The following is a 22,572-nucleotide window of genomic DNA, read 5'->3' as shown; positions in this document are numbered from 1 at the left end:
TATAAATTCAAGTATTATAAAACTCAAGTATAAGAAGAAAAAGAAGCTATAGACATTGTGGTAAACTGAAGAGGATGTTTCTAGTGTAAAGGTATTTTATATCCATTTAAATTTTTTGCTAGGTGCTGAGCAAGTATGCCTCGAAAGATTTGCTTAACATGCTTGTGTTTGAGATACATGTTATCAAAAAATACTTAGGTAATCTTTAAAAAAAAAAAAGGTGGCAGTGTACAATATATTTCTATACTAAACAAAGTAAAAGTGTTATCCCGCCCCATCCTTTTTTTTAAGTTTATGCTTAGACTATTTCTGTAGCATATTACAAATATACTTTTTCTTAGTCAAAATTTTCAACTTAATTCCTCTCAAGTTGTATCAACAGTAAAATAGGGTAGACAAAATTTGACTGCTCACTTGCACATCTGTTCATATCTGGGGCTCGGTGTCCATAGTATCCAGATGGGCAGGAATGCAAGCACTCTCCATACTGGCGCATGCCTTCTCTTCGAAGAAAGAAGAATAACTTCTGTTGACATCGGCTGCACCCATTGTCCTTTGAACAAGACAAACAGCCCTTGCAAATGGGATTTGATACGTAACTAGCTGTAAGAGAAAAAAGCAAAACACATGTTTAAATATGAATATGATCAGACTTCTGGTCCATGCAACAGGTTGAAGAGACCAGTGTCTCTTGTCTTTTTACCTTAATCATATAGAAATGCTAAACAAAATTAACTCTGCCACCCTACAAAATCAAAAAGAAAAGAAAAAAGGTTAATATACAACCAAACTTAGAGAGAGAGAGGAAACCTAGAGGCAGAGTTTGAGGCTGGAAGCTCAGACTGAACGGCTTGTTAGACCAGACAGACACAGACCTCATGGCGGGGTCCTGAAGCCAGACTGAGAGCTATGCATGTAGTATCATTTTGCCACACACCCGAAACTAACCCAATATTATAAATCATCTATACTTTAAAGTATAAAAAAAAAGTAATATGCCTGCACAAAAAGCTGACACTTTTCTCTATGTAGAGTGGAGTAATGAAAACTATTTGTTCATGAAATAAATACTAGAAGCCCACATTCCAACTGGCCAGAGAAGAAGTTTTTAACTCTGGAATAGGAGCATAGACAGGTGAGCACAGGAGAGAAAATATAACCCATGACAAATAACTATCACAAGTCTGTAAGACATCCAAGTATGGGATTTAAGTTCAAATCATCAAGGTAGGATGGAGTTCCTAAGTCAAGAGGTTAACATGAAAAATTTGCCCAGATCCAGGAAAAGCTACTAAGAAAAAAGTATGAATCGACCTTATAGAAATTTTCTACAATTCCAAGACCTGCAACTTTCATGGAAAACCACCTTAACATCAAATAAACAAGTCACGTGTGCACACAAACCTCCACAAGTAAAAGCCAATCTGAGTAAGAGAATTCATACCTACAGAATCAGAAATAACAGAACAATCTGAAAGTGACTTTAAAATGAGTCTTGTTAGAGTATTTGAAGAGATAAAATGCCTGGAAATCACATGAGAAGCAATATCATAAAATGTGCAAATTAGGAAGAAATTAAAATTCTAAAACTGAGAAAAAAAATCTATGAACAAATTGAATGGCAGACTGGTAGATAGGGACTTAACCGGAAAACAGGTTTTAAAAACTGTAGCACAGGAAGTTCTCCTTGTGGCTCAGCAGTAACGAGCCCGACTAGTATCCATGAGGATGCAGGTTCAATCCCTGGCCTCACTCAGTGGGTTAAGGATCCGACATTGCTGTGAGCTGGGTGTAGATCACAGACACAGCTCAGATCCTGCATTGCTGTAGCTGTGGTGAAGGCTGGCAGCTGTAGCTCCAATTTGATCCCTAGCCAGGGAACTTCCATATGCCACACCTGCAGCCCTAAAAAGAAAAAAAAAAGTAGCACAAAACAAGATAGAAATATTAAAAAGATAAGCACATAAGAATAAAATGAAAAAAAAAATTCCAATACATGATTTTTAGGTGTTACTGAATCAAAGAAGAGAATAAGTAAGACATTATACTAAAAAAAAAAAAAGACAATTAGTTTCTAGAATGAAAGAAAAACATGAGTTCTTAGATAAAAAATTCACAGATCTGAGCAGACCAATAAAAATAAGTCTGCATCTGAACACAGCATATTTGCAATAAAGAATGAATTCGAACCAGAGATAAATAGTAGATCACCTACAGAGGAATAAAAATTTTACTCTTAGCAGACTTCTTATCAAAAATAATTGGTGTGTTAGTAGTGGAATGTTATCTTTAGCACACTGAGGAAAAATCCTTTAAGTAATTAAATGATAGTCTAAGAATGAGGACAAAATATATTTTCAGCTAAAATAAAGGCAAGGAACTTACTAATCAAAAAACACTCATTGAAAGAACTAATAAACTATATATATTGAGGAAAAGAAAATAGAACCTAGAAGAAACTAGAATGTAACAAGTAAGAGTGATCAAATCAATTGGTATAGCTACAAGTCAGTGATTTTTAAAAATAATGACTAATTTCCAGGGTTTAAAGATAATACCTATTTGGAATTTCCACTGTGGGTTAAGAATCTGACTAGAGCAACTCAGGTCGCTACAGAGGCATGAGTTCAAACCCTGGCTCGGTGCAGCAGGTTAAAGGATCCAGTGTTGCTGCAGCTGTGGTGTGGGTTGTAGCTGCTGCTTGAATTCAGAACCCTTGGCCTGGGAACTTCCACATGCCATAAAAATAATAATAATCTTTTTTTTTCCTGCTTTTTAGGGCCACAGGTGTGGCATATGCAAGTCCCTAGGCTAGGGGATCAAATCAGAGCCACAGCTGCTGGCCTACGCAGCAGCCACAGCCATAGCAACACTGTATCTGAGCTGCATCTGCGACCTACACCATAGTTCACAGCAATGCTGGATCCTTACCCCACTAAGGAGGCCAGGGATTGAACCCACATCCTCATGGATACTAGTCTGGTTTGTTTCCACTGAGCCATAACATGAACTCCCATAATAATACATATTTTTTATTCAATGGCATAACATGGAAGACTAGAGAAAGTGAGAAGGGAAGCTAAAGTTAAAGCATTTCAAGTTCCAATATTATGGGTGTGGAAGACCAGTATTAGATGGGCTCCTACTCTGCAGCACAGGGAACCGTATGGGATTGAGTCACTTTGCTGTACAACAGAAATTGAAGAAACATAAATCAACCACACTTTCATAAAAATCAGAAACAAAAAATATACTAATTTAAACATATTTGCTAAAACTCTAGCAATCAACTACAAAAGAAATAGTGATATCTCACTTCTAAGCCAGTGACAGCTCAATACAGATGTAACATAGATAAAATATGAACAGGAAGTAACCACCTAAACATCCATGAATGGAGAATGGGTCAATAAACTGTAGTATATTCACACTACAGATGTTAATGATAAAAAGGATTAAACTGTTGATACACACACAAACATGGTGAGAAACTATACATTCTGTTGAGCAAAAGAAGCCAGACCCCCACCCAGACAATGTTTATGGCCTGTATAATTCTATGTCTACAGATGTCAAGGACAGGTAAAATTCATCTATGGTGATAGACGTTAGAACCCTAAATGCCTTCGAGGACGGAGGACTGACTGTAAAGGGGCACAATAGACTTTTTGCAGGCATATGGGTCTCCTAGAGCTGAATTAAATTACCACACCATGGTGGCTTAAATGAGAACTTATTCTTGCAGTTCTGGAGACTAGAAGTATGAAATCAAAACATCAACAGGGCTGTGCTTCTTTGGAATGCCCTTCAGAAGAATCCCTCCTTGCTTCTTCAGGTGGCCCCAAATGGTCCTTGGCTTATGGCAGTATCACTCTTCTTTGCCTCCATATTCACACGGCCCTGTCTCTGCACCTCTGTGTGTCCTTTTCTGTGTCTTATCAAGACACTGAGCAGATTTAGGACTCACCTGAATCCACTATGCTTTCACATCTCAGACACATTTGCAAAGCCCTGTAAGATCATATTCTGAGGTTCCAGGTGGACATGAATTTGGGAGAAAGGGGCTAATATTTAGCCCACTATAGGAGGTGATGGAAATGTTCTAACATTGATTGGGTATTGGTTACACAAATGTGTATATTTTTAAAACTCAAGCTGTGCATTTAGGATCTGTGCATTTTTAATAAATAATGTTCAGGAGTTGGCGTAGTGGCTCAGTGGTTAACGAATCCGAGTAGGAACCATGAGGTTGCGGATTCAATCCCTGGCCTTGCTCAGTGGGTTAAGGATCTGGTGTTGCCATGAGCTGTGGTGTAGGTCACAGACGTGGCTCAGATACTGCATTGCTGTGGCTGTGGCATAGGCCGGCGGCTACAGCTCTGATTAGACCCCTAGCCTGGGAACCTCCATGTGCTGCAGGAGCAGCCCTAGAAAAGGCAAAATATAAATAAATAAATAAATAAATAAATAAATAAATAATAAATAATAAATAAATAATAAATAAATAAATAATGTATAAGTAAATAAATAAATAAATAATGTATAAGTAAATTATCTCAATTTTTTTAAGAGAAAAAATGGATAGGAAGGCCATATACTGACTTTAGGATAAAACAGTTACTTACAATCACATCTCTTTTGAAGATTTATATAAACTATACTGGATGCTCACCCAGAACATATTCTTTTAATTTTTTTTAACAGCAAAAGTATTCTATTGGAGGGACAAGGAGGATAGTACAAAGTAAATGTTGGAATAACATCTGAAAATTGATATATGAACCTTATGAAATTCACTACAGCTAGTGGTTAAAGGGTTCATTTAAAAGAAAAGTCTGTTTCTAGCTCCAGCTTAAAATTCAAAAATAACCTAATTTAAAATCTCAGTAGAATTTCTAAAATATAACAATTCATGTAACTCTTAGTCATCACTACACCAAGCAAGGCCATAAATATAACAACATAAATGAGGCCATACCAATTTCATTTATTGAGTTAACTCACAAAAGAAAAAGAAAATAGACAATTCATCAATTATTGGAACTTTTCAGAGACTACATCCTACTAGCCTACATATATTTATTGAGTATAAAACTAGTATCAATCAATAAGTATTCAGACTAGCAGTTATACAACTAAGTACACTGTATACTACACCCTTCCTTCACTTAAAACAATTCAGCATCCAGTATATTTACAGTTCCTTGTAGCAGATCCGCACAGGTTTCTGTTCCTTAACATGCTCTCCCCACTTCTCCTGGGCTCTCTGATTTGTTCTTACAGCCTCTCCTCCAGAGATTCCAAAACAAGGATTTAGTCTAACCTTTCAGAGAAGGGGCTAAAAAAGAACCAAGACACTTGGAACCAGAAATCAGGGCCAAGTTAACTCTTTGAATTGGACATTAAGAGCTACTTTTTCCCACCTATGCCAGGATTTTGTTCTATCAACTCCAACTGCTTTCATCTACAGAGTGAGTCTATTTTACGGACTTTCTCTTGCTTGCAAGTGTATGATCCCAGCTAATTTTTGATTAACCACCTTGTTTTCTTACTCCTGCACTTGTGGAGCAAAATAGAATCAATTTAGATGAAAAATCATCTCCTCCTATATAATTCCTCCTAACAGTTTGGCAAACTTTCCAGCTATCTCTTTATATGTGCACACATAAGCATTATTTTTATTTTATTTATTTATTTTTATTTTCCCACTGCACACCAAGGAGATCAAGTTATCCTTACATGTATACATTACATTTACATTTTTTCCCCACCCTTTGTTCTGTTGCAACATAAGTATCTAGACATAGTTCTCAATGCTACTCAGCAGGATCTCCTTGTAAACCTATTCTAAGTTGTGTCTGATAATCCCAAGCTCCCGATCCCTCCCATTCCCACCCTCTCCCATCAGGCAGCCACAAGTCTGTTTTCCAGGTCCATGATTTTCTTTTCTGTAGAGATGTTCATTTGTGCTGGATATTAGCTTCCAGTTATATGTGATATCATATGGTATTTGTCTTTGTCTTTCTGGCTCATTTCACTCAGTATGAGATTCTCTAGTTCCATCCATGTTGCTGCAAATGGCATTATGTCATTCTTTTTTATGGCTGAGTAGTATTCCATTGTGTATATATACCACATCTTCCGAATCCAATATAAGCATTATTTTTAATATGTAATTTGTATTTTTCAGAGCAGTGAGCATACTTTAAATGAAGTATGATACCTTGATCCATTTCAATCAAGTTATAAGCAGCTTCTCATATCAATGAACCAGACCAATGTCATTCATACTTCTTGGACCTGTCAGTTTTTTTTGTTTTGTTTTGTTTTGTTTTTTTGTCTTTTTGCCTTTTCTAGGGCCACCCCCACAGCAAATGGAGGTTCCCAGGCTGGGGTCTAATCGGAGCTGTAGCTGCTGGCCTATACCACAGCCACAGCAATGCCAGATCCAAGCTGCATCTGGGATCTGCACCATAACTCAGGGCAACACCGGATCCTTAACCCACTGAGCAAGGCCAGGGATGGAACCTGCAACCTCATGGTTCCTAGTCAGATTCGTTAACCACTGAGCCACGACAGGAACTCCAGACCTGTCAGTTTGATCTTCAGTCTCTACCTACCACCACCACCCATTCAGTTATCCCCAGCACTACTTTTATGAAGACCACAACCAGCTTTCAGACCCTCAATTCAAGATCTCATTCTGTTTCTGGTCCTCTCAACTCCTGAAGCTGGATCATTACCGTACCTTTTCTTTTCTTTTTTTTTTTTTTTTGTACCTTTTCTTTCTTTCCTAGCTTCCATGAAAATATCTCCTCCTACAATCATGGTTCTGTACTCAGCCATAAAAAAGAATGCAACAACACCATTTGCTGCAACATGGGTAGACCTAAAGATTATCATACTAAGGGAAACAAGGCAGAGAAAGACAAATATCACATGATATCACTTATATGTGGAATCTAAAAAAATGATGCAAATGAACTTATTTATAAAACAGAAATAGAAAACAAACATGATTATCAAAGGAGAACGGGGAAGGAGGGATAAATTAAGAGCTTGGCATGACATACACACATTTATAAAACAGATAACCAACAAGGACCTACTATATAGCACAAAATACTATACACAGTATTTTGTAGTAACCTATAAGGAAACAGAACACATCTATGTCTGTATAATATACATTTGTCTATGTAACATATATAATGCATATTTGTGTATATATATATATATGTATAACTGAATCACTTCAATTTTAAAAATGAATGAAAGAAAAGACTTAGTTCTGACACTCTTGTGATTTCCACTAATCTTCTCCAAGTAAAGCCCTTATTACCTCTCACTTAGACAGTGATGCACCCCCTCCCCCAATTACCTCTCTCTACTTCTCTCTCTATTCTACTGTCAGGTTAACTTTTCTGCTTTTACTTTCATCATAGGATTTCTGCTATGCCTCACTCTCATGAAGTAATTATGATATATAAAGCATTTTCACATAGCAGACTGGAAATAAGCCTCTACTATTTACAATTTTCCCAGCCGCCCTCTAAAGAGGTTTTATTCCGATACTTTGTTATTGGTGTCCTGAGCAGAGGGTAAGGAGTATGTAAGATTCAAAAACTGGGATACAGACCAACTTGTGTATATAGAAGAGGTAAACAGAGTGAGCTGGGTAGGGTGTGGAAAGCCAGGGCCAGAGAAACAGAGCTGGAAAAGACTCAGTGGCTGTATGATGGATGAAATGGCTTTGGCAGTGGAGGTGGTGACTGGGCAGAACCCAACTCTTTATAATTTTCAGGGTTGTCTAAGAACAGAACCCACCTTAGGTGCAAAGACCTTACAGCATGATATTTGGATAAGCAATTTGCAACTCTTCTGTGAAAGAAAAGGTCCTTAAGTAGGAGCAGCCAGGAGACAAGTCAAGGGCAGGAGCCGCTGGCTGGAGATGCATCAAAGGCAGCCCCACACTGCAGAGCCCTCGGCAGCATGTCTAAGCATAGTCCCCTGGATGCCTTCTGCTCCCCAGCTTAACTACAAATTTGAAAGGGCACTGTCAAGGTTATCCAAATCCAAATCTTATATAAGTAAAAAAAAAAAAAAATTGGAAGATTTACATACATAGGAGAATGTTTTAAGGAGAAAGCTTTCTGTACCACAGTCATCACAAAGTAAAGCTGAAGCTATACTTACTTTTAGTTCCAGAGTTAAACCAAGAGTTCTTTATCACTATAAATCACACTCTATAGTAAGAAGAATGGAAAAAAGAGAATTACAGAGCTAAGAGAATCATCATAAATTAAAGGCTTTTTGTTTTATTTTGTTTTTAGGTATCAAAAGCCAACTTTCATCTTGACCACAAAGATTTCGGAGTCCACAAATTGTACTCTCCATTTTTTAAAAGGTATTCTTAAAGTCATTAAAACCATTGCTTTATTTACTTGAACCTTAACTGACTTAATGAATAAAGACAGGGAATACTTACCTGAGTCCATATCTTAGCTATCTTTGTAACCCTACACAGGAGGGATTCTCTTAAAACAAAAGTGATGTGAGCCACACCTAACCTAAGTGCTGTCTTTTCCCTCCCCCCAGTCTTCTTCCACAGTGCTCCTCCATGCTTCAGAACAAGAACAGAAGTAACTTTTACAGGCTGAAGCTTCATGCCCCAAGACCCAAATAGACGTTTCAGTTTAATTCACCACGGTCCAGTGTCTTAACTATTCCAGTCGCCTCCACGTTGTAAATCAACAGCTTAACAAGAACTTCTCCATCCATTACATCGTGACTACACCCATCTCTGTATCTAAAGTCAGGCAAAAATAGACCTTTAAACATGACTAGAGTAATTTATTTTGCCAGGATCTTAATAAGTCAAATAGCTCTGCCTCTTTCTATGAGATTTAATTGAAGGGTGCAGGTGAATAAACAGATCTTAAGTCCCAGCTTTGATGACCATGTTTATTTGCTTTCCCCGTAAGCTTCAACTTTTCCAACCCTAAAACCTGCTGAGATCCAGAGCCTCATCATTCCAACCCAAACACTTGTCTAAATCCAGACCCACCCCAAATTCTAAAGATGAAATATATCACAGAAAACATTTAAAAATCCTCAAAAAAGGTGTTAGTGGTATTAACACAAATCCACACCTATCTCTTTGATAGGGAAAGGAATATGTGCCTGCAGAAAGCCAAAATCATGAGGCGGAAACCAGTTAACAATACCAACGTCACTGAGTAGTAAACAAGGAGAAAAAAAAAAAAAAAAAAAAGCACAAGTAAAAACCTTTACTCTTAATTCTAATTATCTGATTTGTATTCCTCTTAAATTGCAATGTTTGGTGTTTCTTAATGAATCCTGGTATCTTAAGTTTGGTCCTTTGTTAAATCAAATCCAGTTATTCACATTTTATCCCATAGAACATTTTATGTAGGTGTTGAATGCCCATCTGTTTCTAATATACTCCTAATACTTTTTAAAACTCTTCCCCTGTTTCTGGAGTAAGCCCTGCCAAACAAGCAGAAATCTAAATTCTTCCTAGGTGAAGGCATCCATTCCTGACAAAGGGTACAGATTTGTAATTCTGAAAATAATGGGACTGAACAGTGGGCTGCTAGCATCTTAGCCTCACTTCATATTTGGAGGTTAAATAATGTTACAAGTTCAAAAGCTTTTTTTTTTAATGAACAATTACTATTAACTTCTATCAATCTTATCATATTGCTAATATTTATCTCTGCCCAATCCCAAATTCAAGATATATATTTAGAAACAAAAACCCTATCTCTGGCACAAATAACAGGGAACTTGCACTTCAGATCTTATACAAATCAAGCTGGGCATAGATTCTCCCTACTAGAGCTTGGCATCATTAGGGTAAAAAATCCTGTCATCATATATACTACCAAGCTCAAACTCAACTGAGCAATCAAGGTTATGAATTAAGGAACCACACAAGATGTAACCAAAATGAAAAATTCCTATCTTAGGATACTTTCTTTAGTTCTACCTTTTAGGTATTTATAAGAAAATAAAATATGCAATCTTTGGTGAAAAAACAACAAATTTTAATGCTCTAAATTTTCACCATTATCGTCACCATGCCTTAGAAAATAGATGTTAAAATAAGTAATATTAATAAAGCTTTGATAGAGCTAAGTTTCTAAATGCCCATTAAAGTTTTAGAGGAGCTAAAATAACATGAATTTAGTCTAGAAAAAATTTTGAGCATAACAAAGAGCAAACGTGTGCCAAAAATTCCAAAATTTTAGAATCTGCAGAATTAAACCATATTTTCTCAGATTCTCTCTCTCTCTCTTTTTTTTTTTTTTTTTTTTTTTTTTGCCTTTTAGGTCTGTGCCTGTGGCATATGAAAGTTCCCAGGCTAGGGGTGAAATGAAAGTTCCCAGCATACACCACAGCCACAGCAAAACAGGATCTGATCTGTGTTAGTGACCTACACCACAGCTCATGCCAAAGCCACATCCCTGACCAACTGATCAAGGCCAGGGATTGAACACACATCCTCATGGATACTAGTCAAATTTGTTTCTGCTGTGCCACAATGGGAACTCCCAGATTCTCTTATATTTTGTCGTGAGTCCTTCAATAGATACTAATGTTTTTAGGAAAAAGACTTACAAAACTTTAACTTCTTGAAGTGCTAGCTTTGAGAAATCCATAATTAATTGGCTTCTGAAAATGTTATTAGTTGATAATTAATATTTTTTATCCATCTAAAATGTATCAATTAGGAATGAAAGACTGGATATATCCTTTTCTCCAAAAGTATTCCTTAGGAAAATAATACTTCTAAAACCGTATAAGCCTCCCAAAATAATGAAATCATCTGATGAACATTCTTAATGATATCAGGATTAAAAGCTTTAAGCAGATGATTTTGCTGCTTCTACCAAATTATGCATCACATGTATCTCACTAACCAAAAACTCAAAGCTACTAGGAGATTTTAAAATACGGAGAAAGTTGAGTCACAGGTTTAACACATCAAGTACTCACATCTTCACAAGAAAATGAGGAAAAGGAACACAATTGTAAACTAATTACTCTCAAGTGCCAGCACCCACCTGAGTTATAATCCTCATAGATTAGCACCTCAGAAGTACATTTACAACCACGATTAACTACATGGCTATAGTGTGGTTAACTGAATAGGATATTTTTTACCTATCATGAGGAAGCAGAAACCCTGTATGAGGCATGCGTCATGCATGCTTCAAGTTGGAATTAACTAAGACCTCCCAGGGAAGCCCAGAATCCTCACTAGGTGCTAGTCAATGGAAAGATGAAACAAGATATGGTTGCAAAATAAATGTGGATGGAGTCTTACATCAGTCTGTTTGGGGGCACAACAGACCCAACCAGAACACGATAAACATATTTCCCTTCTAATTTAATAAATCAGCATTAATAGTCAATGCAAGCCTACCAAAACTGGAAGAAACAAAAGATGTACCAAAGCAGTCACTGCAATAATCAAAGGAAAAATTACTTTGGTTCACCACATTTTACCTTGAGAAAAAGCAGTATCCCTTCAACATGTTTCACCTAAAACACAAGCATCTAGGAGTTCCTGCTATGGTGTACTGAATAAGGAATCCAACTGCAGCTGCTCGGATCACTGCAGAGGTGCAGGTTTGCTCCCCAGCCCAGTGAAGTGAGTTAAAGGATCCATTACTGCCAAAGCTGTGGCTCTGATTCCATCCCTGACCTGGCACTTCTATATGCCCCGTGCAGCCATAAAACAAACAGACAAAATAAACAAAAAACATAAGCAACAATATCAGATGCAGGTTGCACATCTGGAGACAGGAGCCAGAGATTTCCCAAAAGAGCTTCTGCAAAGTAAGGTATTTAAGTGGTTTTTTATTTAATCAGCACCCATCAGGTCCTGACCCCTCGGGGTTCAGTACCAGAGAGCAGCTCAGGGAAACCTAAATGAGCCCTTGGATGTACCAGTTCTGTGCCCTGATCGACAAAACATCAAGCAGAACAAAACAGTTTGAATGAATTAAGTGGGATTTATAAATTCTCCAAAAAATTCCAAAAAAAAGTCATTAACATCCAACGTCAAGTAAAATGGCACAAGATAAAAGCAGACTCTTTTTGCTAGAGTCTATGTATATACAATTCCCCAAACGGTAAAGTATTTCTCATCATTAACACTCGTGTTTGAAGCCAAGCCCTATAAGAATTCTCCTTTTCCTCCCCATCCCAACTCTTAGACACAAAAACCTTTATGCATATCCCCACCCCAGATATTAATTCTGACAGGGAACAGGGAAATATGTACAATTAAGGACCAAAACATGCTCATCCCCAAACTACACCATTCCAGTGGGCAAAATACTAGAATCGTAAGTTCCTCAGCGTCTGCAACTGCTAACACCAATAACATTAATTAGTGATGAAGTCAGAGAAAAATATAAGATGGTTTGTGATTGCTCATTTCCCAAAAGATACTATGTTTTGAAACAAGGGAAGACTCATATCTTACATTGTATAAAATAAGCCACCTGCTTGAATCTGTGACAGGGAAAAAAATATACTCTATAAAACTGTTCTAATGCCAAAAGAATAGTAAAGTTTAAAGTTAGATTGTGTGCAATCCCATAAGCCATGGCTAGAAACTGCTGTATAGTATACTTATGCCAAGGGTTGGCTTGGGCTTTCACAACATACTTAAAAGACCCTGTGGAAATGTTGACAGAATGTTGGTGCTAATGGTAACTCCAACATGAGCAGATCTAAATATATACATTTATGAAGATTGTGAAACCATCACATTCACATGATTCCATGTTTACACAAGTAGATAATCCAATTATTTAAATAGAAAAAAAAAACCAAACTGCTCATAAACAGAGCCAGATTTTTATTCCATCAAGTACATAAATACTTCTTAGGCTAACACTATTTCAAAATAGTTTTGCATACTTCCTAAGTACTGTAACCTAAGTGCCATAGTGTTTGACCTACACAACTGCCTATAGGAAAAACTCCCCCTCCTGTCTACCCAAAGATTAAATTGACTTTTTAAAAGGGGAAGAGGGTAGGATGGAATTCTCATTGTGTACAAGTTACTCAATTGTCTCTCATGTACCACTTGCTTCCTAGAAATAGAAACTAACTCCTGTTTATTTCACTATTTTAATTTTAAAACAGTAAGTGGAAAGCCAACTGGATGGCTTATTTGGTGTCATAAACACAGCCCTCAAGAACCATCTATGTCATAATTAACCAGTTTAAACACTTCATGTGTTTCAGATGTGGAAATTTCCATGAGTTATACCACTGTGTTTTAAAATTGAGAATGAACACTGCTAGCTACACCATCCTACAGAAAGATCTCTTCAAAGATAATAAAATTCTTCTAACTTGCCTTAATGAAAAACACACCTAAAAAAACCTTTAGGGTTGAAAAATATTATTATGGAACAATTATTCGGGAAGACACTATGATGCAAAAAATGTGAAAGCTTTGTTATACTCAGTGTAGCTCCCTGTGGGTCAAATGTTACACATGCTAACAAAAATCAGAATGATTCACTACTAAATCTTCAGACCTACATGGGATTTAGTTCTCAGTAATTTTTAAGTCAACTGTCTGTATTTAACATTTATTAACAGTTCATTTTAACATGCTTTGTCCATTTGCTAACTTCACAGCAATCAATATCTTAGACACAGTTTGAAATCTAGCAGTGTAACCATGTTTATTCTAAGAAAGTTATGTCTATTCAGAACAAGAAATGAAAAAGAGCTAAGTAAGTCAAAATAGGGGGAAAAAGAAAAGAAAATGAACTTAGGGAAACACGCTATGTGGCAAATTACAATCTACATGCTTTCATAGGTTTTAAAAGTAATGCTTATAACTAATAATTTCTGCTTATCAAACAGATCAGAGAGTTTAAGAAACCTTTCCAAGGTTATACAGTTTGTTAGTGATAAATCTGAATCCAGCTCTGACCTCTGATTTCAAAACCCATGCATTTATTTCATCATTAAAAGATATATGCACAGCGCCTAGAAAAGAAATGCATTGTGCCATGATTAAAACTGTGAGAACTTTCTTACAAATTAGGCTGTACCCTTGTAATTTGCTCACTGCTCCTGTGCTCTGTTTTTAGTTTTTAGCTACAGCAAAATAATCAAAGTTCCTTTTGATGACTAGTCGCTAAGAGTCTATACTAATTCTTCCCTAACATAACTAGGACTATATTAAGTCTCATAAACCAACAAAATTAGAATGTCATACATAAAAAAACCCGAGTCAAACTGCTGATACAGCAAAAAGAATTATAGGGGTAAACTGAGTTACAGGTTTCTTCTGGCAGAGGTCAAAGAGAAATCTTCAAAATTATAAACGGAAAGTCTTTAACTCTTTGAGCATACAGCAAAAAGCCAGCATTTTTAAAATAGGGATCTACAATTGACAGGTTCAAAGAAAAAAATCACCCCCAAACCATGCAATTTCCTGCAAATGGCCCACTCTCCTCACTGTCTTTGAAGACAAATCCTGTCCTCGACAAGGGGCCTTTGAAGTAACACAACAAGCATACCTACGTAATTAAAAAGGCTCAGTACACCATCCAAATGATCAAAACTAGACTTTAAAGATGTGCTGAAGTCAAGAGGTATGGACTGACAGACTGACACAAAGAGTTCAAGAAACCTCTGTTCTGGACAGATTTGGAGAGCAATTTGTCCCTTTCACTGACCATAATTCCCTCATTCCGTGTAAGCCTTGGAAGCCAAAAGCAAATTGTATATGCATTACCGGAAAACAGCAAATAGTGTTTGGTCACTCTCAAGAAATGACAAAACTATATGTATGTGTGTGTGTGTTTATAGACATGTGTATAGAGATACATCCCTACAATGTGCATATATATAAGTGGTTCAGAAAAATAATATATGCATACCTATATATAAATAGTATATGCATACTATATATATACCCATATATTAAAATAGTATATGCATACCTATATATATAGTATATGCACACTATATATATATACCTATATATAAAGATAGTATATGCATACCTATATATATAAATAGTAACATACTATTTTTCTGAACCACTTGAGTATAAGCTGCAGATACTATGATCTTTTATCTCTAAATTTCAAAGGAGTTCCCATCATGGCTTAGTGGTTAACAAACCCAACTAGTATCCATGATGACATGGGTTCAATTCCTGGCCTCGCTCAGTGGGTCAGGGATCCGGCGTTGCTGTGAGCTGTGGTGTAAGTCACAGACATAGCTTGAATCCCACGTTGCTGTGGCTGTATTGTAGGCTGGCAGCTGCAGCTCTGATTTGACCACTAGCCTGGGACCCTCCATATGCTGTGGGTAAGGCCCTTTAAAAAAAAAAAAAAAAAAAAAAGACAGAGAGAGAGAGAGACAAAAAAAAAACCCTCTAAATTTCACTGTCCAGTATGTATTTCCAAAAAAACAAAGACACTGTCTTATAATATCAGTCATATTGATATAATACAATAATATTTTCTAATCCACAGTCCAGATTCAACTATTCACTATCCCAATAACGTCTCTTACATCTACTTTTTTCCTAGACTAGAATCCCATCGAAGATTATACACTGCATTAGGTTGTCATATCTCTTTAGTCTCCTTTAACCTGGAGCAGTTCCTCTTTCATGAGCTTGGCATTTTGGAAGAGAACAGATCAGTTATTTACAGAATATCGATTTGGGTAACTGGGCTCACATTTGGGGGATAATGTATGAATTATCCTGGAGAAAATACATGTCCTTTTTTGGGCAGGTCGAGGGGCACATGATGAATTTGGTTGCATCACTGGTGGTGTTAACTTTGATCGCTTGGCTAAGACGGTATCTGCCAGGTTTCTGCACTGTCAAGTCACTCTTTTCCCCTTTATAATAAGTAATTTTTGAGGAGCTATAGTGAGACTACATATATATCCTGTTCTTTAAACTTCAACACACTGGTTTTGGCATCCATTGATCATGATTGCCTAGATCAACTCTTCTCCTGATGGTTATAAAAGGTAATTTCCTAACTCCATCATTCTCCATTTATTAACACGTGTTCTAGTGTTAGGACGAGCTTTCTCTTCTCCCTCATTTGTTGATCAGCTTGTTTGTTTATATCAGTAGGGAATCATGGGTTTTATTCAATATACCATAATCTGTTACTGGACTTTATGCTCAATAAATCCTAGAATTTGTTCACTGAGAGCCCTTTAAGGTGCTGAGTGTTTTAAGTTGTATTTTATGTGCCTGCTACCAAGTGCTAGGAGGTAAAGAGGAAGGAGATAGAACATGTGCTGCAAGAGCTAAGTAACAGATGGTACTATGAGTTGGGTCTTGACGAGAGAGCAGGAGTTTGCCAGTTGGAGAAGAACATTCCAAGGAGACAGAAGAGTAGGTACCCAGATATATGCACAGGGTTTGGGAATGCTGAACCCTCTGTCCTTGTATGTCTGAAAAATCTTGGCCTATCTTATTGACAATCTACCTTTCAGACAACAGCAAAAACGGCAAAAGGAACCACTCAATACTTAACTTAGATACAAGGAAGAATTTGCTGAGAATATAGAAAATATGATGGTTGGAGTTCCCGCCATGGCACAGTGGTTAACGAATCCGACTAGGAACCATGAGGTTGCAGGTTCGGTCCCTGCCCTTGCTCAGTGGGTTAACGATCCGGCGTTGCCGCGAGCTGTGGTGTAGGTTGCAGACGCGGCTCGGATCCCGCATTGCTGTGGCTCTGGCGTAGGCCGGTGGCTACAGCTCCGATTCAACCCCTAGCCTGGGAACCTCCATATGCCGCGGGAGCAGCCCAAGAAATAGCTAAAAAAAAAAAAAAAAAAAAAAGACAAAAGAAAATATGATGTTTACCAGGGGATTTATAAGAACAGAATATACAAAAACTGTGAGCCCAGAAGTAAAATCAGAAACTTAAAGAATGGATTTTTTTAACATTTGGAAGCATACAGATTTGGGTTTGCAGCCAACATTTCCAAGTTAGAAGAGGAATTAGGAGGATATTTTCAAAATAACAATCTACTTACATAATCCCAAAGGGGAAAAAAAATGAATGATTCTACAGAATTCATTAAGGTTTCATAGGAAGTTCTCTGACGAATTCGAACATTTTAAGCCATGTGTACAAAAGGATACATTCAGGAGAAAAATAATCATTAAGGAATCTGAAGGAGGCCAACGTTCCTGAGGTTAGTGGCAAACTTTTTCTTAGAGCAAAATTAACCTGTGAAATTGTTAAGCCCAATTATTAAGATACAAGGCAATACTAGACAAAAGAAAAAAACTTATTTTATGCTTTCATTTTATATTATAAATGAGAAACTTTACAGTGAAAAGGGGAAAAAAATCACAGCTCAAGAAAAATATTGAATATAGGATAGGCAAGATGATCCTAAACAATGTATCTTTATTTTTTTTTAATATTGAGCAATTGATTCCTGAAAAATAAATGGAGGGCTTTAAAGAAGGTAGATGAACAAATGTTTGATTTTCAATAAGCTGGGAAAACAGAACTTTGAAAACTCCAAATTCTAGAAAAGGCTTTAGAACCCTAGAGTAATAGGCACTTATATTTAAAAATAATTATTATTAAAACACCTATCATGGTATTTTTAAATCACTAAGAACAGGTTACATTAAAACTAATTGTATTATTTTTTTAACTGTAATTTCCCTTGCTTTCTCTCCCTATCTACATATCATCTGTATCTACATCTTTGTCTATATACACACAGATTTATAGACAGAAAGAAATAGAAGTAACATTCATATTTGCTAAACTACTTAAAAATAAATTGCAGACATCACAGTACTTCACAAGAAACTCTTCTGCATGAACCTTCTGAGAGGAAGAACATTGTCTTACATAATCATAAGACCACAGTCAGACCTCAGAAAATTTAGAATGGGTAAAATAATAATATTACTAATATGCTATTTATATTCATACTTCATCTTCCATCCCAAAAATGTTCTGTTTTTCCATCTATCCAGAAACCAATCAAGGACTGTGTATTTCATTTGGTTTATTTTTCAGTCATTTTAATTTGGAACACTTTCCCATTAGAGTTTGTCTTACTTCAAATGAGATTTTTAGAGTCAAAGCCAGATATCTGTGGAATGTCCAAGCCATATATGAATATCCTACAATCGGCATTTGGGTGGCCACAAAATAGATTCTCCATTTTGCCATTACTTATACAAGAATTCAGGCAAGAATCATCACCATCCTAACACAATTAGGTGAAAGTTTATTGGGAAAAAAAATATCACCCAAGAGATTACTTATTTCCAATGGGGGAAGTTGCCTTTAATGATGAAGAGATTTGGTTGAATCCACATTAACCAAGGGATCAAACTGAATATCGCCAAAACTGGGACAAACTGCACCATATGCTTCCTGCTGTGATAAAATGGTGAGCACACATCTGTATAAAACTCTTGTCAACAGGTACTTCTTCATCGACAGATGAGTAGATAGAGATGCAGTACATATGTACAATAGAATATTACTCAGCTGTAGAAAAGAACAAAATAATGCCATTTGCAGAAATACGGATGGACCTAGAGATTATCATACCGAGTTAAGTCAAAGATAAATATCATATGAGATCACTTATATGTGGAATCTAATAAAAAAAAGATACAAAAGAAGTTAATTATAAAACAGAAACAAACTCACAGATTTGAAATCAAACTTACGGTCACCAAAGGGGAAACTGTGGTAGTGGGTGGGAATAAACTAGATGGATGGGATTAACATAAACACACTACTGCTTATAATATAGACAACTAACAAGAATGTACTACCTGGCACAGGGAAATCTACTCAGTATTCTATAATAACTTATATGGGGAAGAAAGGATATATGGGTAGCTAATTCACTTTGCTGAACACCTGAAAGTAATACAACATTCTAAGTCAACTATACTCCATACATTTTTTTAAAAAATAGGTTATTTCTTCCACATACTTTGTAATCACTAAGTCTCCAATTTCATTTTTCAGCGATCCTGAGCTGGATATTGTAGGAACCTGTTTTTTCCTCTTTGTTCTTTTCATTTTTACTCACAGTACTCTTAAGAACAATGTAATTCAAAAGGAGGTATAGCAGAAGAGGAAAATAAGGAGCCAGTAGATAGAGATTATGGGGCGTTTGGTTTCTGATCATCATAAGAGCCAATCTTATGTACACAGGCACACAAGTAGACACAGATGTGGGCACTTGCGCATACACCCCCCGTGGGACTGAAGGAGTGGGCACGTTAACTACCTTCTGAGAAAATCAGTCCACTGCTGTGGTATAGAAGCATTTCCAGGGCCACCACATATGCCTATATACTACACAACTCTGAGGGACACCATTCCCATAGAGCAGTTCTGCTTAGAAAGAACATAAAGCAGAGGTCCCCCTGATGACTACAAGCCGATGCAGTCTGCAAAAGCACTTGGCTTTACTCACATCATATTTTTCCCTCTAAATTTTTTTTAATAGAAATTCAACTTTCTTGCTTTTCCTTTTTTTTTTTTTTTTTTTTTGCTTTTTAGTGCCACACTTACAGCATATGAAAGTTCCCTGGCTAGTGGTTGAATCAGAGCTGCAGCTGCTAGCCTAGGCCACAGCCACAGCCATGCCAGAATCGAGCCAAGTCTATGACCTACACCATAGTTCAAGGCAACGCCAAATCCTTAACCCTCTGAACAAGGCCTGGGATGGAACCCGCATCCTCATGGATACCCAGTCCAGTTCATTACCACTGAGCCACAACAGGAACTGCTTTTTCTTGAATGATCAGATGGTATAGTTCACATTCCTGCTTGCTAACCATCAACTGAGCCATATGGCAGCTGCCTCCATCAGACTAGACCATGCTCTGTTTCAGCTCATCACTCTCCATGGTCAGGCATGTGATCAACTTTGTGCACAGAGAAGCCACCTGGCCTCTGAGCATCACCTTCCACAAAGGAGACAAGACTTCTGAATTCATGCTATCACAGACAACATTTTCCTAACATCCACTGACTAGCTGGGAGGTATACATCATCCCACAAGCCAGTGCAACTTTCTCTCTGTGAATCATGAAATAGTCTTTTCATTGTAGCCTAGTAGAGACCAGTCAGCATAAAGAGAAACAGTGTTATAAGCACTATCTGTGAAAAAAAAAATTAGATTCAAGTACTAAACTATTACAAACATTTTTAAATGTACCCACATTTTAAACCTAAGTAATTTAAAAAAAATCACTTTAAAATGGTTTGCCTATTTTCTTTTTTTTTTTTTTTGATCTAAAAGTTTGTGTTTTTCTTTTTTTTTTTTTTAATTTTCCCACTGTACAGCAAGGGGGTCAGGTTATCCTTACATGTATACATTACAATTACAGTTTTTCCAAGTCTACAGCGCAATTAAAAAGAATCTCCTGAAAGGCTATGTGACAAAGTCAGAAACTGAAAAAAAAAAATTAAAGGAACTGGAAAATTATAGCAACATACAAAAAAAAAAGGTGGGGTAGATTTTTTTTTTATAATGAATACTTGCAGATCACCATGAAGAAAGGTCTTTTTAGAAAAGGAAGTTGTGAATATAAATGAACTATTAAAAAATTAAACAAAGAAATGGCAAAATGTACATGAAAATATCTTCAACCTCACTAGTGACAAAAAAATGCAAATTAAAATAGTCATCCTCACCATATATTAAATTTCAGGAGATTGATGATTAAAAACGATCAGTAAGCATTTAGAAAATAGTGAGGTTGACTATTTTATTGCTGGTGGTAATGTCAATTAGTACAAATCTTCTGGAGTAAAATTTAGCAATACTGTGCTTTTCCTTTGATCCAGCAATGTAACTTTTAGGACTCCTACAGAAAGAAATGGACAAATATAAAGATACATGATTATATCACAGCATTTGTTTTAATGGTGAAAAGACAGTAAAGAGCCAAAATTCTGATCAATAAAGTATTGAATATTTTATATTAGATCTAAAATATTGACTTTAAAGATCATTTACTATACACAGAATTGTTAGTGAACATGTAAAAAAAAGGCTCTTTTCATACAGAAAAATCTGAAAAGGCAAATTATAAAAACAATGTAGTACTCATTTAAAAACACATACAATGGCATGAGATTCAAGAGTATTAACTGATTTTTTTCTTTTACATTCATTCTTAGTCCTTATCTTCCTTTTTTTTTATTGTTATTTCCCCAACACAATTTTTTTTCCACTGTACAGCATGGGGACCCAGTTACACATACATGTATACATACTTTTTTCTCACATTATCATGCTCCATCATAAGTATCTGGGCATAGTCCTCAGTGCTACATACCAGGATCTCATTGCTAATCCATTCCAAAGGCAATAGTCTGGATCTATTAACCCCAAGCACCCCATCCCATCCCACCCCCTCCCCCCTCCTCCTTGGCAACCACAAGTCTATTCTCCAAGTCCATGAATTTCTTTTCTGTGGAAAGGTTCATTTGTGCTGTATATTAGATACCAGATATAAGTGATATCACATGGTATTCGTCTTTCTCTTTCTGACTTACTTCACTTAGCATGAGAGTCTCTAGTTCCATCCATGTTGCTGCAAATGGCATTTTTTTGTTCTTTTTATGGCTAAGTAGTATTCCATTGTGTATCTTACTTCTGACATCAACTTTATCTTTTTCTTTATTCAAATATACAAGTAGAATTCTCTGGCTCAGGGAAGGGTTTCTCAATGAAAAAAGTGCAAATACTCAAATTTTAAGTTTCCAAATACAAATTTAAAACTCCTAGAAGAGATAAAAACCTTCTCATTCCTTTAACTTCACTGTACTATGAGCACCGATTTTGAGTTTCAAAGACACAAAAGTCACAGAGGAAAAAAAAGTTTCTGTCCTAAATAAGCATGGAAGCCACCATAGCCATTTATCTTGTCTTGCTTAGACAAGATAAAACCCCCTGAATTGGGAGGAAAGAAGAAGAAAACACTCAGTTTAGGTTGAGTGGGTCTCTACAAAGGTACATGTGTCCTAACCTTGGGGGAATGGTTGCATGAAAGAATATTTCTATCCTGTCCTGATAAGCTGGTGAATGAGATAAAAAGATAAATGTGAAGCCTAAGAAAGCAGGAGCAACCAGGTGTGTGCCTCCAACCTGAACACTTATAGCTGTGGGATGGGAGACAAGGAGTGAGGCATTTGGGGCACAGAGGGCCTGAGAACCCCTCTCAAACCCAAAGCAGCCAAGACAGCATGCAAAATCACCTCATACCCTGAGAAGAGCTCAGACTCAGCTGAGAGAGACCATAGGCCAGGGATGCCTCACAGTCACGACAGAAAACCAAGACCTTGTGGACACGAATTGATGCCCTGGCAGGGGGTGTGCAGGGCTGGACATGGAAGAGTCAGGACCAATGCTAACCACTAACTGGGCACAGCAGTGGAGGGTGGCATCAGGATGACAGAGGCCCTCTGTGGCTTTCTCTCCCAGGACAAACTTGCTGCAAACCTGGCTGAA

At 36.8% G+C, this 22,572-nt stretch overlaps 1 protein-coding gene across 3 annotated transcripts in view; it reads right to left on the bottom strand.

The window, feature by feature from the left end:
- Window positions 1-22,572, bottom strand: part of RSPO2 (R-spondin 2) — a 165,029-nt gene that overhangs the window by 81,328 nt on the left and 61,129 nt on the right. For all 3 annotated transcript variants that reach the window (XM_085020405.1, NM_001293141.1, XM_085020406.1), the window contains one exon: window positions 415-603. In XM_085020405.1, the coding sequence (XP_084876531.1) occupies window positions 415-603 (189 nt within the window). The remainder of the gene's footprint in view (window positions 1-414; window positions 604-22,572) is intronic.

This window comes from Sus scrofa, chromosome 4, assembly GCF_054392235.1.
Source record: "Sus scrofa isolate SSC_HxYL_T2T_F1_AM1 chromosome 4, Sscrofa_HxYL_maternal_Yorkshire_Landrace_v2.0, whole genome shotgun sequence".
In the NCBI taxonomy this organism is placed as follows: Eukaryota; Metazoa; Chordata; class Mammalia; order Artiodactyla; family Suidae; genus Sus; species Sus scrofa.
Note: the sequence above shows the minus strand (reverse complement) of the source record. Positions and strands in the feature narration are given on the sequence as shown.